At 39.1% G+C, this 20,529-nt stretch overlaps 1 protein-coding gene across 5 annotated transcripts in view; it reads left to right on the top strand.

The window, feature by feature from the left end:
• The window catches only part of ZNF236 (zinc finger protein 236), a 52,075-nt gene extending 37,526 nt beyond the window's left edge, over window positions 1-14,549 (top strand). For all 5 annotated transcript variants that reach the window (XM_082235247.1, XM_082235250.1, XM_082235248.1 and 2 more), the window contains exons 29-33: window positions 1,137-1,268; window positions 2,353-2,550; window positions 4,117-4,246; window positions 5,261-5,437; window positions 12,933-14,549. In XM_082235247.1, the coding sequence (XP_082091373.1) occupies window positions 1,137-1,268; window positions 2,353-2,550; window positions 4,117-4,246; window positions 5,261-5,437; window positions 12,933-13,048 (753 nt within the window). In that variant the 3' untranslated portion in view covers window positions 13,049-14,549. The remainder of the gene's footprint in view (window positions 1-1,136; window positions 1,269-2,352; window positions 2,551-4,116; window positions 4,247-5,260; window positions 5,438-12,932) is intronic.
• Window positions 14,550-20,529: the final 5,980 nt, after the last annotated feature.

Genomic DNA, 20,529 nt, shown 5'->3' with positions numbered 1-20,529 from the left:
GGAAACCTGAATGCAGCTTGACAAAGAAAATATTTGTATAGTACAAATATTATGTTCCCTAATGTATAATGTCAATATAGTTACTTTTAAAATTTACTCTAATACTCCTATTGAACTTGTTTTGCCTGTGATTTTCAGTGCTTGTTGACTTGCAGTGTTTCTGCTGCTGCAGTTGTTTAAAGATACACTGTCAGGTTTCACCTCTTTTTGAGAAATCTTCATTGTTAATAGTTACTAAGGCTTTCTTTGCTAAGCAGTCATCCGCTGTTTTCTCCCCTAGTTTTACCATGTTAATTAACACACTTGCAATGTACCTGTGGATTACTGATAAGCAAATTCTTGCTGTAAGGGTAGTTTGAAAACAGCTTCAGGTTGCTGCAGGCTGCCCAAGCATTTGTAGGAGATGCTTTAAGTATAGGGCAAGACCTATTAAGTATATTAGAGAAGGACCTAGAATATATAGTAGAAGTGGCGTTCACTTTGTAGCTTTGCTATTCTAAAATAAACATAAAACATAAGAGTTTACCGACATACTTTGTAAATAATAGTTGGGAGAAGGAAAATTCTGTATATCATAAAAGGTCATTCAGCCCATGCAGTAAGGCATATCTCCCTTTATCCATCCCTGAAGCTCTGCATTTCCTAGTTTAATCCAGCCAAAAACTGCCTTAGGAAGTGCCCATGACATGCCCTAGGAAGCACTAGTGACCACCTGCCTCTTAAGGAGAGGCTCTGAGAACTGTGATTTCCAGTCTCTTACTCCCTTATCTAAACACACCTTTCCTTTTGTATCCTGTGACACAAATCCTTAGTCTCCATACCATACTGAAAGTAACACATTTTTTTTCTTGTAATGTATACCCTTTCCTCCCTTTCCCTCCTCTTTCTCTCTGTCTCATGTTGAGTTTTAGATGGCTTGATTCTTGGAGCCATGGGCTATGTTACTGGTTTCATTGTTGCTGTTATTATGGACTCAGTGAGATAGATAACCGTTTATGGCAACAGCAGATTTAAAAAGTTTCAAAGAAAAATCTGGTGTTATGACACATCAACAAATTCATATTTATAGTCTTTGACTGCGCATTGCAGTTACATTTTCTTCTAAATGTAATGCATTCCACTTTTTCTTTTGGCAGGGACAACAGTTTCCTGCTTTACTGACAGATTCTAATCTCTCTGGACAGAGCTCTTCAAGCTCCCAGCAAGTTATACTAGTGAGTCATACCCCACATTCAATACCTTCAAGCCAGGATGAATTAGCATATCAGGTAAACTTTTTTATGTATGTTGTTCCTTGAATAAAGATACAAAATAGGCTTGCTGTATATATTGTAGAATTTATGTAGGTGAAAAATTATGTTCTCATTTATCTTATCCTAATTAATTTAGTGTATTATGGAAGTTAAGAATGGAGGTTTAAATTTGGAGGTTTGACCTTCGCCTTTCCTTTTGAACACTGTGAATATTAAATGTGAAATTAAGTGCACATTCTTATGTCTTGGAAGTCTCCATTTTAAAGTTAGTCTAATTCTTATAGGTGTCTCTTTCTTCTTACATCCCTTTTTGTTTGCATTATATGCCAGTGGTGGGCACTCTACTGTCATAGGCCTTGTGTGGCCATTGGCCTAAATTTATTTTGAGGGATGCTGCAGCCAATGGTGTGGGACATCCCTCACCAGCTGATGGCAGGCAGGAGCAAAGACTTGTGGGTTATAGGTCAATTCCCTCAGTTTTTTTCCTCCTGCCTGATGCAGCAGTGCGCCATGTAGGTAGTATAAAGAAAGAAAGGGGGCGAACGACTGGTACTACCCACCATTGGCTCTGTTCTTGATCATTTCTGGTATGCTGCCAAAAACAGATTAGTCCTAAAGGGGTAATTGACAGGAAAAGGCTGCCCCCCTATGCTCTGTACCATCATTCCTTTGAATTCTTCTAATTCTGATGGGGATTCACTGAAATTCGCTTCCTTTATTTCCTTGCCCCTTCTTTTTCTTCTTTCAGAGTCAACCTGAAAATTAATTTATTATGGTGATGGTTATTTGAAAATAGTAATTGGCTTGTGGATCTGAATGGGAGTGGGGTTCTAGCAGTAGCGGAGCATGCCCAGGGATCCATTTCTTCAGAATTTCACCACAACCAGGCACTCGTGTGCTTTCCCTGAAGGGGTTAGCAGAATTGCTCCATAACTTTATTTTACTAATAAGTTGGAATAAAAGTTGCACGAGATTAATACCTATTCAATTGTAATGTGTTCTTCAGAGCGTCATTGCATCTGAAGAGCGATGTTTATCTCTTGAGTTTTAGGTGGCTTTATTTCTCGTAATGTGTGTATATTTTATGTAACTGTTGCAGGTGAATGAGATTTCTCCAAGTTTATCTAAAGGCATTCAAGCTGAAAAAGAGCCTCGTGTGCACCAGTGTTTTGAATGTAGTCAGACTTTTTCTTCAGCTGCCATGCTTATGCAGCACAGTAAAGAAGTTCATGGAAAGGAAAGAATCCATGTTTGTCATATTTGCAATAAAGCCTTCAAACGAGCAACACACCTTAAGGTACGAAATAAAATTCACAACTTATTATATTGAAAACCTCAAAGAGGTCTAACTAGGCAAAGAGGTATCCCTTTGAAAATGGCGTTCTTACTTATTTTTATTGTGACCATCTACCGCTCCTGCCAACCTAGCAGTTCGAAAGCACGTCAAAGTGCAAGTAGATAAATAGGTACTGCTCTGGCAGGAAGGTAAACGGCGTTTCCGTGCGCTGCAGCAGAAGCGGCTTAGTCATGCTGGCCACATGACCCGGAAGCTGTCTACGGACAAACGGCGGCTCCCTCGGTCAGTAAAGCGAGATGAGCGCCGCAACCCCAGAGTCGTCTGCCCATCAGGTCCCTTTACTTTTACCGCTTCACTGTGGGTATATTTTGGTGAAAACAGTTCTGTTCCTATTAGGAAACTTTGATAAGAGTTAAAAGATTCTTTATAAACTTTCTTCCATTTAATAACAAGTAGGGATGCTTTCAAAATTATGTCTGGATGCTGGGGTTCCAATAGTATTTCCTCTGATGCATTAGAATTCTTCCATTTTTTGATAGCTGGGCTGTTTTTCAACCTCCTGCCTTCTGGCTGGTTAATGGGATCAGAGTATGCTTTCCTGCATGTCTGTAGTCCCAGGGCAACTGGCAGTTGGAGCAGAGTATTCTTTAGCTAGTTATCTTCTTAGAGCTACTTCTTCTCTGGCAAATGGATGGGGCCAATTTGCTGCTCCAGCTGGTATGATATTCTTCCTGTGTGGCAGAGAGTGCAAACTCTCAAATGCCCTTATCTTAAAAAAGCAGCTGGTTACCTCTGTCTTGATGGTTAAGAGGCTCACCTGGACCATCCCTTTTATGAAAACTTCTGTTTAACTGTTTTAGTGCAGTTGATTCTGCTTGTTTCTTTTTCCATTTAGCATTGCATTTGTTTTTAATACAAATCACATTGTCTGTCACTATTGGATCAGGAAGCAAAATTACAATCTAATCTTATAGCATGCAAAATCTGTATTCTGGTTCTTTGCAGGTACAGAAAGAAAAATAAGTTTTGATTCTGATTTCTAGGCTTCGTTCAGACATAATGGAAAGCTGTTACACCTGAACTGAGCCATATTGGCTTATGTGGGTGTGGGCTTCTTTACTGGGAAAGAAATCTGGAATTTGGAGAAATGCTGCTTTTGTTTTTAACATTCTGCTGAAACTGCGAAGTTGCAAATGGTTGTGCTTTGCTTTTTTGTTCTAATTTTAAAATTATTTTTAATTCAATAAGGTCTTGTACTTGTTAAGGAATTTGTTATTTGCATTCTTTATAAAATAGATTGAATTTGGCCATTGCTGGCTTCAGATTTTGTAGGTCTTGACCAGGCATAGGTAAACTTTGCCTTCCAGATGTTTTGAGACTACAATTCCCATCATCCCTGACCACTGGTTCTGTTAGCCAGGGATGATGGGAGGTGTAGTCCCAAAGCATCTGGAGGGCAGAGTTTGCCTATGCCTGGTGTTGACAAAAGGATGTGTGAGCAACTTAGCACCCATTATTATTTTTCTTACCTAAACATGTTCTATGTATTTCTCTTTTTTTAATTAGGAGCATTTGCAAACTCACCAGGCAGGACCATCATTAAGTTCTCAAAAGCCAAGGGTATTTAAATGTGATACCTGTGAAAAAGCCTTTGCTAAGCCGAGCCAGCTGGAAAGGCATAGCCGCATTCATACAGGTAAGAAATTATCAGTACAGGTGGCTAGCCACAAGCTGTTCAATTTAACAAACGGTTAAGTAAATTGTAAACAACTTAATCCAAAAGCTATGATCCTACCCATCCTCACCATTGCATTGGCAGCAGAATCTGGGACAATAGGAAGTGAGAGGCAGCAATCAGAGTGCCTGGGCTGTTTATTTGTTTAATTTATTTATTAAATTTCTATACCACCCTTCATCCAAGGATCACAGGATGGTTTACAACAGTGGTGGCCAAACTTGGCCCTCTAGCTGTTTTGGGACTACAACTCCCATCATCCCTAGCTAACAGGACCAGTGGTCAGGGATGATGGGAATTGTAGTCCCAAAACAGCTGGAGGGCCAAGTTTGGCCACCACTGGTTTACAACATAAAATTGCAAATATGCGTAACATAGTAGCAAGCACACACAAAGACACACACACACACACACACACAGAGAGAGAGAGAGAGAGAGATTGTTTAAAAGGCCATAGATTGTTTAACTAGCCCAAGGCCTGAGATGTTTTTGTCTAGTGCATAAAGATATGTAACAAAGGCGCCAGGTCGGCCTCCCTGGGTGATCCATACTGTGGAAGTTGGAGGACTTTTAGGAGTAATGCAGCAACTGAAACTTTTACCTGTTTAACCATATGCTTTATGCTATCTTTACATGCCATGCCCAAAGAAGGAACAGCATAGTTCAAAAGGAAGAAAGGAGTTCAGCAAAGTTAACTGAGCATCTCTGTTCAAGAGTAAATTAGCAGTGTTTGAGCTATTCTGCTTCTCTGGGCCTTTTCCTAACCTGAGCCACAGGTCTCAGAGTCAGGTGCTCTGTTATTTCAGCCCAATGCATAGGAGCTAAATAGTTCCTTGTCTTGACCAGGTTTTAGTGAGAACGGTCCCTTAAATGGTGATCATAGCCAGTTCAAGTAAAATTAGTGTGTGTAAGGAGTTTTACTCCACTTTGCATCACTTTGCAGTTAACGTTCTAAAAGTGTCTTGTTTATTAAAGGAGAACGACCGTTTCAGTGCACGTTGTGTGAGAAGGCCTTTAACCAGAAGAGTGCTTTGCAAGTTCATATGAAAAAACACACAGGAGAAAGACCGTACAAATGTGATTATTGTGCAATGGGATTTACCCAGAAAAGCAATATGAAGCTTCATATGAAACGAGCCCATGGCTATTCTGGTATGTAAAATTTGCCAAGTGAAAGTTTTATATAGAATACTGTAGGGCTTAAACCAGCCCTGGCATTTATGGTACAATATTCTCAAGTTTCAACATTACTCGTTTACTTGGACAGCATTGAGTGCTGGGAGCTTATTTTACTTTTTCCTTCTTTTTAAATCTCAGCCCCTGCTCTCATTCTCCAGGCCATGAGAGGATAAAATGTCATTTTTGTCAGCCCATGTCCACTGTCACTCACCTAACCTCATAAAACTTTGGGCGTAGGACACATATTGCTGTGGCAGGCCAGACAAAAGTGGATTCTCACCCTTGCTGTAGGCATTCAAAAGTACATAATGTATGAATGTGTTGCTGTTTGTACTGGATAGTAACATTTTTCTTTTTTTAAATGATATTTATTAAAGTTTCAGAAAAGGTTACAAAAAAAAAGAAAAAAAGAAAAAAGAAAGTACAAAATACAGAAAAATAAAAACAGTTAAATACAAATCAATCTTTCCATGTCTTGGCTTTCATTTACTTGTTTCCCTGACCTCCTCACACCTCCCTTTTTTGTATTCCGGTTCAGTTAATTAATTCAGCAAATCCTTTCCCTCTTTGCTTTTATCTTAATCCTTTATCTTAATATATTATAACTTTAGATTCTCACCTGTTAACAATCCATTTTTACATACTCCTTTGTAACATTGCTGCTAAAACCACTTAACTTCATTCCGACATCATTCTAACATTCATTAATTTTGCAGTATTTCTGTAAATAGTCTTTAAATTTCTTCCAATCTTCTTCCACCGACTCTTCTCCCTGGTCTCGGATTCTGCCAGTCATTTCCGCCAGTTCCATATAGTCCATCACCTTCATCTGCCATTCTTCCAGGGTGGGTAGCTCTTGTGTCTTCCAATACTTTGCAATAAGTATTCTTGCTGCTGTTGTAGCATACATAAAGAAAGTTCTATCCTTCTTTGGCACCGATTGGCCAACCATGCCCAGGAGAAAGGCCTCTGGTTTCTTCCGAAAGGTATATTTAAATACCTTTTTCATTTCATTATAAATCATCTCCCAGAAAGCCTTAATCCTTGGGCACGCCCACCAAAGGTGAAAGAATGTACCTTCAGTTTCTTTACATTTCCAACATTTATTATCGGGCAAATGATAGATTTTTGCAAGCTTGACGGGTGTCATGTACCACCTGTATATCATTTCCATAATATTCTCTCTTAAGGCATTACATGCCGTGAACTTCATACCTGTGGTCCATAACCGTTCCCAGTCAGCCATCATAATGTTATGTCCAACATCTTGTGCCCATTTAATCATAGCAGATTTCACCGTTTCATCCTGAGTATTCCATTTCAACAGCAAGTTATACATCTTTGACAGAGTCTTAGTTTTGGGATCTAACAGTTCTGTTTCCAATTTTGATTTTTCCACCTGGAAACCAATTTTCTTATCCAAATTGTATGCCTCCATTATTTGATAATAATGAAGCCAATCTCGCACTTTGTTTTTTAGTTTTTCAAAACTCTGCAATTTCAATTTGTCTCCCTCTTGTTCCAGAATTTCCAATATTTCGGCCATTTGGCCTCCATATTGAGCTTTTTCTGAGCCTTCGCTTCCATCGGTGACAACCACCTTGGGGTTTTATTTTCAACTAGATCCTTATATCTTGTCCAGACATTAAACAATGCTTTCCTGACAATGTGGTTTTTAAATGCTTTATGTGCTTTAACCTTATCATACCACAAATATGCATGCCACCCAAATACATTGTTGAAACCTTCTAGATCCAAAATGTCTGTGTTTTCAAGAAGCAGCCATTCTCTCAGCCAGCAGAATGCGGCTGATTCATAGTAAAGTTTAAGGTCTGGCAGGGCAAATCCACCTCTTTCTTTAGCATCTGTTAATATCTTAAATTTTATACGGGGCTTCTTGCCCTGCCAGACAAATCTAGAGATATCTCTCTGCCACTTCTTGAAACAGTCCATTTTGTCCAAAATTTGCAATGTTTAAAACAAAAACAACATTCTTAGCAATACATTCATTTTTATCGCAGCAATATGGCCTAGCAATGAAAGCTTCAAATTTGACCATATTTCTAAATCTTTTTTCACTTCCATCCAGCATTTTTCATAGTTACCTTTAAATAAATTCACATTCTTAGCTGTCATATTAACCCCCAGGTATTTCACTTTCTTAACCAATGTTAAACCTGTCTCCTTCTGAAACCTCTCTCTCTCAGTCACTGTTAGATTTTTCTCTAAAACCTTGGTTTTTGACTTATTCAGCTTAAATCCTGCGACCTGACCAAATTCTTGAATCAGTTCCAATACTCTTTTAGTACTAGATTCTGGCTCCTGTAATGTCAATACTAAGTCATCTGCAAATGCTTTCAATTTGTACTGTTTGGCTCCGACTTGTATACCCTTAACCAATTGGTCCCTTCTAATCATATTTAAGAGGACCTCCAGGACCGATATAAAAAGCAATGGGGAAATTGGGCAACCTTGTCGTGTCCCTTTATCTTAAATTCTTCCGTCACCACATTGTTAACAATTAGTTTGGCCTTTTGTTCAGAATATATTGCACTTATACCATTTCCAAAACCTTGACCAACCCCCATCCCCTGTAGGTTCTTCTTCACAAAACTCCAGGAAATATTGTCAAAAGCTTTCTCCGCGTCCACAAATATCAAAACTGCCTTAGTATTAATGTTCACTTGTAATTTTTCTAAAATATTAATTATATTTCTCATATTATCAGACAAGTGTCTGCCCGGGAGAAAGCCTGCTTGATCTTTATGTATCTCTTCCACTAGTACTTTTTTAAATCTTTTAGCCTAAATATCTGCAAAAAATTTATAATCCACATTAAGCAGAGATATGGGGCGGTAATTCTTAAGCTGTGTCTTCTCAGACTCAGTTTTCGGTATAAGTGTAATGTAAGCTTCTTTCCACGACTCTGGTGCTTTTTTCCCTTCCAAAATTTCATTACAAACTTCCTTTAGTGGTTGTATTATCCAATTTTTCAAGGATCTATAGTATCTTGAAGTTAAACCGTCCGGCCCTGGAGATTTACCCAATTGCATATTCTGGATGGCACCTTCTACCTCCTGTTCAGTTATTTTATAATTCAGCATTAGCTTGTTTTCTTGAGAGATTTTTTGTAGTCCATTTATTTTCAAGAATCGATCTATATCAATTTCTTTCTGTGATCCTTGTGTATATAGTTGTTTAAAATACCTCTGGAAACAATTTCTAATCTCCACTGGGTTCTGTATATTCTTTCCTTCCACTTCCAAATTTATAATAGTGTTGAGTTTTTGTCTTTTTTTCATTTTCAAAATGTCTTTTGTCTCATCTGTTTAATTTCCCATTCTATTTCCTGATTCATCATTTTCATATATTGTACTTGATATAACTTTATTTCTCTCAAAATCTCTTGCGACTTTGGTTTTGCTCTCAATTTCTTCTCCCCTTCCTTTATTTTCTCCAAAATTTTGTCTTTCTTCTCGTTTTGAGTTCTCTTCTTTATTGCATTCTGTTGTATCAGAAACCTTCTCATAACCGCTTTACTTGCGTCCCAGATTACTCTTTTTTCAACAGTAGTATTCATATTTATCTTGAAATAATCTCTCAAGGCTTTTTGGGCCTTCTTAGTCACTTCTTCGTCCCTAAACAAGGTGTCATTCATCCTCCATCTGAAAGAGCCAATTGGTGTTAGTTTCATCTCCATCTTCACAGCATTATGGTCGGAGCAAGTTTTAGGGCAAATTTCCACTTGTCTTTGGAGCTAGTCCTCTAGTTACCCAAATTTGGTCAATTCTTGTCCATGTCATTTTGGCTTCAGAGAAGAAAGTTCCCTCTCTACCCAAAGGGTTCTTTGTTCTCCAGATGTCAACTAAATCCAAATTGTCAGTCATCTCAAAAAAGGTTTTTGGTAATCTGCCGTCCTTAGTAACTACCTGTCTCTGTGCCTTGTCCATATTTGTAGATACCACTCCATTCATATCTCCCATCATGATTAGATTGTAATCCAAATAGTCCATCAGAGTCTCATGCAACTTTTTAAAAAAATCTGATTTTCCCTCATTTGGTGCATAAACTCCTACTATCAAAAATTTCTCTCCTTGTAGTTGAATTTCAATTGCCACAAATCTTCCTTGGTCATCTTTAAATATAAATTTCGGTGATAGGCTCTCCTTTGCATAAATCACTACTCCCCTTTTTTTGACTTTGTCCGATGAAATAAACTCTTGGCCCAGTCTTTTATTGATCAATACTTTTCTGTGTAGCCTTATCACGTGTGTTTCCTGTAGACAAATCAAGTCCAGTTGTTCCTTTTTTAATAAATGGAAGACTCTTTTCCTTTTTTGAGGGGAGTTAAGTCCGTTAGTATTCCAGCTTAATAGTTGCAGAGCCATGATGTAGTTACTCTGATTTTCCTCCAACTGCACCAAGTGTTTGTTCTTGTTCTGTCGGTGGTATTATTGTCACTTTCTCTGGGCATTCCAATCCAAAGGGTAATCTTGCTATGTCTAGTATTCCTCTTTTTGATAATCCTCTGTCCAAAGCTTTTGTCTGTCTGTCGGTTCTCTGTCCAATGCTCTTGGCTCTTCTCCAGATTCTTTCTGCAAATCTTCTCCGTGGCCTTTCAAAAAAATTTCTTTGTCGTCCACTGATCTTATTTTTATCTTTCTTCCTTTAAAGCTAAAAGATAGGCCTTGGGGAAATTCCCACCTAAAAATAATTCTGTTCCTTCTCAACAGGGCAACCAGGTCTCCGTAATTGGACCTAAGGTCCAAAAGATGTTTCGGAATATCTTTAAATATTTCCACTCTTGACTGATGTATTTCCAAGGTCTTCTGAAAGTGCAGGCTCAAAATTTTGTCTCTCTCCTCTTTTGTTCGGAGGGTAATCAGACAGTCTCTCACCCTGTTCTTCTTCCCCCCTCTTCCAAGCCTAAAAGCACTCACTATCTTAAATTCTTCTTTCTCCAAATCCAAGTCCCAGAAGTCTGCAAATTCCTGCATAAGAAAGTCTGTCAGACTGTCCTTCTCTAATTCAGGCACAGCCCTGATCCTCAAGTTTGTTTGTTTCTCCTTACGTTCAATCATAGAAAGCGTCGACCTGTGATCCTCAAGTTGCCTCTGTATGACTGGTAACTTCTCCTCTACGGCAGCTGCTTTTTCCTTAGCTTCTTCAGCGGTCTGTCAGGTCAAAGTAGATTCCTGTAGCAGTTTCTCAATAGTTTCTGTATTCTGTATTCACCTTTTGTCCCAAATTGTTAATGCTTATAGTGTTTTGATCAATTTTAGTTGATGCTTCAACCACTTGTTTACTTAACTTTTCCAGTGATTCGTTTATTTTACCTAATGCAAGTGCTAAAACTTCTTCAGATGACATACCTTTTGACTTAGATTGTATAGATGCAGCCGCAGATGAGGCAGAAGGGCCAGATGTTGATGCTCTTCGTTGCCATGATTTCCCAGACCTCGTTGTTTTGTCTTGGAGCGAATCTACTTTTTCTTTTCCATCTGCCATAACACTTTAACTGAAAACCCAAGGTCAATCCCACGGCCAGAATTTGTTTTGAAGTGGAAAACTCCCCTAGCCCAATTGTTGTAACAATTTCAAAAACTTCCTCTAGGGGGGACACAGTAACAGTCAGTACTTGTTGCATTAAAAGTAGCACTTTTTAAGCCCCCATTTAGCAAAATGAAAGACAGTTTCAATTTCAGTTACTTTTCAATTACTTCCCCTTCTTTCTAAGATCAGGAGGAGACAGCCAGAAACAATGTATCTCCCTTGCAGAGCTAACTGTCAAAAAGTCCTCTATTCACAAGCAGTGCATTTCATAATGCAGCAGTCTTATTGTCCATTGGCAGCCCATTCCCAGGTTTTGAGCAGTAGATTTTTATTTCCTTCCCTCTCTCTTGCAGGCAAGTATAGTTCAAGCCTCTCCCCCCTCTTCTCCTGCAACCAAGGTGGGAATTCACTTATTTTGATGTTGGGATTTTAGTCCTTTCCGATCAACTTTCCAAGGCTTTAGTTTACAGCTTCTTTGCTTTAGTCTATTTACAAAAAAGCGGAAGGCGGACTTCCTGTTTATGCCTCCCCGCTTCGGTGCCAAATTAGACCTTTTTTTCCCTTCCTTTTTTCAATTTATCCTACTCACGGGTAGTTGCTTTTGTAGTCGAATTGTCACAGGAAAAAGTCAGCACTCTCTGGTAACGGCTGTGCGGCTTTGCTCCGCGGAAGAAGCAGTTGACTCACAGCACCGCGCCACTCGCCCCGCTTCGCTCCAGAGCCCGTAGTCGGGTTTCCTTGCGAATTGGGGGGGGGGCGCGAAGGGTGCCCACCGAGTCCCACGTTCACAGGCTTCACCCGCCTGTGATTTTTAAGGGGTCTCTGCTTCACCGTAGCAGTACAGACCCGATTTCCGCAGAGCTGGACCCTCCGAGTCAGAGGGAATCCGCCATTACCGATGGCGCTAAACCCGGAAGTCTCGAATAGTAACATTTTTCTTTGTTTCCTAAATTGTACAGAGTTATAGTCTGCAATTACTCAGTTTATTTATTTCATAAATTTATGTACTGCTTGATAGTAGGAAAACATCAAAGCGGTTGACAAAAATGATAAATCAATAAAATTTAAAATATCTGTTAGAAAGCTTGATGCAACTTCATAGGTTCTTTTTTTTGCCCGACACAGTTTCTTCTAAAGGAATAATTCTTTCCTAGATGCATGTAGGAGCCATATCAAAGCAAGGAAGTTCTTAGTGATAATTCTCTTGCTATTCACTGTGCCATTCCTGATGGCAATATAAACTGGTTTGAAGATCATGCTTAACCATAGTTCTGTGTGAAGTCAGTGAGCCTTGAGCTCTTGCTTTCTCCCCTCCCCCCTTTTTTCTGGCACTGTTTGTTGGATCAGACAAGACAACAAGTTGTACTGAAGCTAAACTGGAAGTGAAAAGCTGTTAAACACATGTGAGGGTAGAGGGCATGAGTCTGAGCCTCACTCTGGGTTCATTTACATTAAGGTGAACTTTTGCTTTCTGTGAAGCATGTAATGGAATATATACAGTAATTTTAGATTGCTGTATAGATGATAGTTTCTTCCCCTGATTCAATGACTTCTTGCATCAATAAATGTACTCCATTGCCCTCATGGACTGCCTCATTAATTCAAATGGACAGAATAGATTAAGCATTCACGTGCCTTAATGGGAATACATTTGCTCTGTCCATTGAAAGGAACAGTCAACTCACAGATGAGCGCTTCCATCCACAGCACTGTGCCAACATGATTACTTTCAAAGGATGTAAACGGTACTTTTTAATAGGTAAATATTACATGAAGCGTGGCTGGATTTAGTTTGCTTTTCCACCAAAGAAAACTTACACATTTCTTATTGGATGTTTAGTCAAGCAGCGCTTAAATGTAACTTCTGTATTTTCACTAGATCTCTCAGCATTATTTCTCTTCCTTGTTACGGTAGGCACAATACAAGAATCTACCAGTCATCAAGGACAGGAAGGTGAAGACATTAATCGTGCTCTGAATTTGGAAGAGGTTGTTCAAGAATCTTCAAATGAATGGACCAATATTTTTTGATGACAACCAAGGTGAAAGCTCAAAATGCTTTCAGGACTAGAATTTTTATAAAGATAGTCACCTATGGATTTTTACTATTAAAACTGAACATATTAAAAATAATAAGATAATATAACTTTTTAAATTTTACAAAACTACCAAAAGAATGATTGTCTTTTGTAAGCTTGTAGGATATTGAAGAAACACCAGATACTTTGCTATCTTGACTACAATCAATGATCTCAGGTACATGGAGTTTGCTCATCTTTTGAATCCCATCATACGTGTATTCATGTAAAAAAACAAACAAAAGACACACGCCCAGACCTTGGTATCAGTGAACGTTGATTAGAAGGTAGACAGCATGGAAGTTCTGGCAATCATGAGGATGTCCTGACTGTTTAAAATTAATTGGAAGAAAGAGTATCTCAAAGTTAGATGCATGCAGTAGAGAATTCATATTACAATACGGCATTAAATGTCTGGTATTACTTTAGTTCATTAATTGGTATTACATTATGGTGCTGGTGTTGCTGACATGTCAGAAAGTGATGGACCATATTCATTTTATTAAAGCTATTTTTAAAATTAATTTCTTAATTGTACATGTTTAGCTTCACATTCAGCAATAATTATTCAAAGAAAATGTAACTAATAATAGAATCTCCTTGAAGTGAACAACAAATGCACATATTTTCTGTGTTAGGTCTTAATGCTCAGAAGTTTTAGCTTGATAACTATGAAAAACATAAGCCATAAGTTAAAAATAATAGGGCATACTACCATGCCTTGTCTTGAGCAAACCAAGTGAGCTGTAGCACAAAGTTGTATCAGCAAATGCAGATTGGTTTCTGACAGCCCCCAATTAATATAACTTTGATTTTGTTGACATTTGATTAAAAATAAAAATAAAACTACCTAGGCTTTTCAGTAATGTTCTGAAAAGCCCCATTTACTTAGAAAAGGTAATATATCTAAAGAAACACTGGAATAAAGCATTTTCTGTTTTAAGACATTCCAAAGGCAGAAGGATTTTGCTTAATTTTACTTTAAATTTTTGAATTTCTTTATATGTTATATATATATGTGTGCGTATGTATATATACAGATAATTAAGCCTCTATGTGGCTGTTGAGTATATTTTGTAAATAACAAAAATCCCAGTTACAGGAAGTGCTCATAAAGTTTTCAACTTTAAGTGACCACTGCAAAATCAGTATTGATTCATTTTATTGTAATGTAGACATGTTATACCTTTCTTAAGAATAATTGCTTTTTATTTGCCCTCAGTTCCAGAAAGAAGATATATGTACATATAATTTATACTTGTGTATTATACGACTAGTTCTTTCTATTTCCTGAATGGGAAAAATCACTGCTTTTTGATAGGACATCTCATAATTGTTTTGTTAACTATGGACATATGTATATAAGTGATATAGCTGGTGACTTGAAAATAACACTTTGTTATGTGGAAATATTTAAGTCAGACATATTTTAAATAATATTATTTTTTTCCAAACTTGGTTTTGTGTCTAATATGTTCTTTTTCAGAAGCTTTGAATGGGTGTTCCTATCAATTTGGTGGGGAGGAAATCTTAACTAATGTGGCTGAACAAGAGAGCACTTGGTCTTGATTCTGTAGGCTTCTCATAGCTCAGATGAACCAGTATCGCCACACCATCCTTAGTTGCAGTACAGTAGTACCTTGGTAGTCAAACTTAATCCATTCCAGGAGTCCATTCGACTCCCGAAAACATTTGAAAACCAAGCCGCGTTGGACGTTTGGTTTCCGAAAAACATTTGCAAACCGGATCACTCACTTCCGGGTTTGTGGCGTTTGGGAGTCGATTTGTTTGGGAGCCAAGCCATTTGACTAGCAAGGTACCACTGTACCAGAGATATGTCCTTAGTGTTCCCCCAACTTCTGTTAAATCATTTCTTTCACAGTGGAACCTGTGTGTTAACATCAGTAGTGTTACTTCTGTCGTTCAGAATATTTTCAAATCATGTATCTATATCTTCCTACATTACATAAAAAGGTGAGGTCATCACACAGCCATGATATCAGAGTGTAGCCACCACTGGACGATTTTGCGGCCTCATCACAATCCCAGGTTTGCATAAAGTTAGGCCATTGGGTAGGGGAGCAAAAGATGGCACGTTTTAAACCAGGCTTCTTCAACCTTGGCCCTCCAGATGTTCTGAGACTACAGTTCCTATCATCCCTGACCACTGGTCCTGCTAGCTAAGCATCATGGGAGTTGTAGGCCAAAAAAATCTGCAGGGCCGAGGTTGAGGAAGCCTGTTTTAAACAACAGAGGTTTAAATAAAGCAAGGATGGAAGAACAGAGAGGAGCTGTGAGGGTATGGGGGGTCAATGAAGGAGTTGGGATATGGGTGGATCCTTGAAGGACTAGTGGGGGTTGGGGCTTTGAGTGAGGTATAAAGAGAGGGGCAGAATGCTGGGCTAGAAGGGCTTTTGTTTTTATGAGTAGGGTGTAGATGAGCAGGGGCAATAGCCCCTGGTGGGTGTAACCAAGCTGTAATTGGGGCATGTACAACACTGGTAAGATTGCTTCTCTTTAGAAAGGGTCACTGCTGGTGAATCAAGCTATCCCATTTCAAGGCACTTGTAGCCACTGATATCATGTGTGCTTCCATCGACAGTGCTGTGTCTAGGAGAACTCCCAGGCTGTAAATTTGATATTTCATGGAGAGTGCAACCCCATCCACAACCACTTACACTGACAACCAGATTTGCGGAGTTTGCTACCCACAGTAGATTATCTAGATTAGGTTTCAATTTGTTTGCCTCATCTAACCCCAAAGTGGTCCCAAACACCTGTTTGGAGCTGGAATTAAAAATGTGAAAAAGAATGACATGCCGATGACACTTTAGTCCAAAAGGAACTTGTCGCAATGGTTTTTACATAAATGCTAAATAGCATGTGACACAAGATGGCATCCTGAGACACCCCAAAGGCTATGGAATGGAATAGTAATCTCCCATCATTTCTCTAGGATAAATACTTTACCAAGATGACCAAAGCCATTTTAGTTCTATGCCAAACTAGAAACTTGATTTGAAATGGATCCAAGTAAGCTATGTTACCAGAATTTACAGTTCACTACTTTCTCGAAGTTACCAGCATGAGTTTGACCAAACTGCGGGAGGCAGTGTAAGACAGGAGTGCCTGGCGTGCTCTGGTCCATGGGGTCACGAAGAGTCGGACACGACTAAACAACTAAACAACAACAACACTTTCTCAGCTCAGTAGGAGGGAGGGATCCAGACATGGGTTTTGTCCACCTCCTACCGAGGAAAGGTAGGCTCCTGTGACCTAGATTTGAAGACTGGCCAGTAGTGCAGGCTCCACCCTAGTTCCTTTCCTGCCTTGCCCAGATCAGAGAAGCTTTCTTCTCTCACCATTTCAGCAAACTTTGAATACTCTTAGCTGAAGAGTGCAAGATTCCTAAGGCCCTGGGAATATCTGTGTTCTGTTCCTCCTCTCTAAATTCAGAAGGCTTAACAGGTGAAACCGTTGCAGAGGATTGTGAAGTATCCGTACTGCCATCTTGAAGCAACAATCTTGCTGAAAACCAGGAAAAACAAATACCATTCATCCCCTTCATTTGTATAAAGGCCTAAAGTTTAGAAACGGGGTGGGATGGAGACACAATTGTCCCATTTTGGTGCTATGCAGCAGAGAAAGCAACCCTAGCTGCTAATAAAAATAATAATTTTATTATTTATATTCTGCCCATCTGGCTGGGTTTCCCTAACCACTCTGGGCAGCTTACAGAATATATAAAAGCTGAGGCTGCTGAAGAGCCTCTGCTGTGTTGGGGCCTGCATCCGGTAACCCAGCCATGAGCTCAATTTGTGCAACCGTAGAAGTGCTTCAAATGGCAATTGCATTTTGTAATCTCAGTTCAGATTCCCTTAGTAATTAAGTTTTCTTAATCAGTCGCACCAAACGCAATTTTGTTCACGAGCATATGAGTCTGTGCTCAAACTCATAATTCCTGGTGTTCTGCCTCAGTGCTGTACCATATTTGCTGATCTGAGTTTCTGCTAAATGAAAATGAGGCCAGAAGTGACATCTCAAAAGCAACTTGCTTCTCTACATTAATTCATCAGTTTAGGTCCCTCTTCAGTGGGCTGTTGAAAACAACTATCTTTGTAGCTGAAGTCAATCAGGGCCCATGGGCTCACAGCCAAGTTATTATGCACCTGTTTTGCAGAGTTGCCTGTTAAATGTGCACAAAGTCCTTGGGATGGTACAGGCTCAATGGTGTCTGTTGGAGCTTGTGGTAGTGCAAGGGAAACTGATTTGAGGAGACTCTGAGAAATTAAGCAATAGGCATTGAGTACGGACTGCTACAAACACTTCATTCTAAAGGAGCATTTCAGTTTGAAATGTTAGGATTATAAAAACCGTTTCAAAACTGGCCTGTAGAAAGGACTTTATGAACTGAAAACAGAGTGTGCCTTTGCAAGCCATGAAAATGTTCCAATAAAAAAGCACACATACTTACAACAGCAGTATGTAACAAGAGACAAGTTCGAAAAGGTGCACACACAACAGGGGAGAGAGTCAGATTCTCAGAGAATGGTGGAAAGAGCTGTTCCCATTTTCTGGCTTCTACTGCTTTCAGCCTGTTTCATCTACCATTTTTGTTTTAGGAAATATGCTCCCGTTAGTAAGCTTCCAGTCGTGTGGGGAATAGCTTGCTATTTGTTGAATGGTTCATTAAAATGGGGAAAGAAAGAAAGAAAGAAAGAAAGAAAGAAAGAAAGAAAGAAAGAAAGAAAGAAAGAAAGAAATCTGCAATAATCTTGCATTTTTCAGAAGGCAAGTTTTGGGTGAGCAGAACGAATGTTCACAACTACAGGGACATCCACATTGATGCTATTTAACTTATTCATTTGGGAGCTTTCAGATTATGCCTCTTTCCAGGAAGATCTCCATGCCAAACTCCATCCTGATTAAGAGAAATCCTCTGGGTTTTATGATGACTAGGATTGTCAATCTTTATAAGGGTAGTATGCTGAAAAACGACAGCGCTCCTTCCTCAGCTATATGATTTGAAGCACACTTGAGCCCCAAACTTTGTTACTACCAAGAGAGCAGTTGAAATTGCTTCTTCACATACTGTTGAGCTCAATAAATAGTAAAGAACGTTTTACAGCTATGAGTGTGCGTGTTTTTCAGCTAACCCTCTTCTCCTTCATCTCTGAGTAACCTCTGCATGTTTCCTCTTGAGAGGATAGCATCTGCTCCTAAACTTCTAAGGGTACTTCATCTGCTAAAGCTCTTCTCTGAAAATGCAGACTGCTGGGAAAACTCCTGTTAAGTCAGTAAAGAAACTTTATATTCCACCCTGAAGATTCTTTGTATGCCCCTGCCCCAGTAAACAGCTTTTAAAGCCTCTGTGGAGGTTTGTTTGTGGCGTTTTTCTGTCAGTCTTATACCATAAGTACTTTAATATTTCACCTCCGCCCCCACAAAGCTCTAAAAATGTCAAGGCAGAAATAAGAGAGATGTCCTAGTGGCCTCTTCTGCTTTTTAAAGTTTTAAAACTGCTTCCTGGTAATTCTCTTCAAAAAAAATGGAAGGTCACGAAATCTTTTCCCTTTTCTGATCTGGATTTGGACAGTGATACCTTGGATATAAAAGGCTTCTTGCATGAGAGGAAGTACCTTCCACTCATACAAAGGGCAGGCTCAATTTGCAATATCCTGTGCCACATCTTGCACCATTTGGGAAGGTTTCTTGACAACTAGAAAGCTTTTTTGGTGCAGTCGAAGGACGTGGCATGTGGGGCTGAGGCACAGGACTGGGCCTTCTTGGTGGCAGCCCCCCCATATGTGGAACCTCCCTCCTTAGAGAAATCTGGTTGTTCCCCATGTACATAACATTATGGCATAAATGAAGAATGCCTATATTTTGCCAGGCATTGGGTACATGATCGCATTGGCATTTAAGAATTGAACTTTTATAATTTGCCACCGTGTTTCAATTTTTTAAATTTTTTAAAAATAAAAATATGTTAATTCTTTTATTATTGATGATGATGATGATGACGATGATGTTAGCTAGCCAGCCACCCTTGTAGGAGTAACTTATTTCATGAATGTAGAATTTTTATAGTACTCATAGATTATAGTACTCATAGATAATTTTCAGTGGGGTTAAAAGGACTGGTGTATGATGCTCAGTGACACAGACTGGGACCTGAGTTCAGGACAATGCCAGATCCTGGTTTTGTTTCAAGTTTTGTTTTAATACATTATTTTGCTTTATTGGTGTTTAATTCTTTGAGTTTGGGCCGCCAATGCTTTTCTTCCACCTCAGAATAAAATAGTGAGGCTATTTCCTAAGCATTCTTCAGTGTACAGCATAGATTTACACTTCTTGTAGTTTTGAACACCTCAGAAACAAATTTAATGCTCAAGTGAACTCTGTAAGTTTTATTTTAGTTACTTTCCAGGCTTCTGGGACTTTAAATCATATTGGAACCCCCCCCCAAAAAAAAAAGAGGTGGTTTTTTGGTTAATTTTGAAGAAGAATCAATCTGTGAGAACAAGATGGTGGACTAGATGGGCCTTGGCCCTGGTCCCACAGGTCTGTTCTATGCTTTTGCTGCAGAATTCGACACATTTCACAGTAAATCCTTATTCATCTCTGGAGTTAACTCTGCCAACTTCCAGAGCAGCAGTACCACATAGTGATGTCTGGTTGATATCTTTTACACCCATTAAAGGTCTGCTCTTGGTGGCTATACACTCTCTCCAACATGCCCAATTTCTCTCCCAAAGATCTTAGCCACTATTTATCTCATTTTATACCATTTCAGTGAAAGAAAGGATGTTATCTTGATTTCTTTGTGCACTGTTATCATGTTTCCACACTTGAATGCCTTTTAATTGAATTCACACCATGAGAAGGATGACACTTATAGTCCGTGGGAAAGATGTGTGCTTGTAGAACTCAATGCCCTTTAAGAAAAACAGTGTCCACAAATAGTATAATGTACTACTGTGAGCAGACATGAAGAATAATATGGGAAGTATATTTGTCAAGTTCCTTAGATTACAGCACCTATACCAATTGGCGCCATATGGATTCCAGCTTGATAGGGTTCAAAGTTGTTGCCCAATGTCAGGGCATTCTGAGAGGCATTAAGCATCTCACATTGTATTAGTTTCTGCACAGGTATACTCTCTAAGTATGGTTAAGGGGCCTAGGTTCATGCCCCAGCCCTGTGCTCGATTTCATTGAGTGAATGTGTGACAGAAAGTTTGTGGGAAGCAGGAAGTGTTGAGATGACTGAGAGTGTGCACAATTAACCTGTGAAGAGAAAAATCAGATTAAACCAATCAGAGGCCAAGTAAGCAAGTGAAAACCAATGAGTTGGCCATCTAGTTTTCACTCAGGCACACATTTTATGAGTGTTGTGTGGCATATTGGTAGGAATGCTGGAGACCAGTGTTC

This window comes from Podarcis vaucheri (assembly GCF_965113315.1).
Source record: "Podarcis vaucheri genome assembly, chromosome: 8".
Lineage (NCBI taxonomy): Eukaryota > Metazoa > Chordata > Lepidosauria > Squamata > Lacertidae > Podarcis > Podarcis vaucheri.
This window is presented reverse-complemented; position numbering and strand designations above follow the sequence as displayed.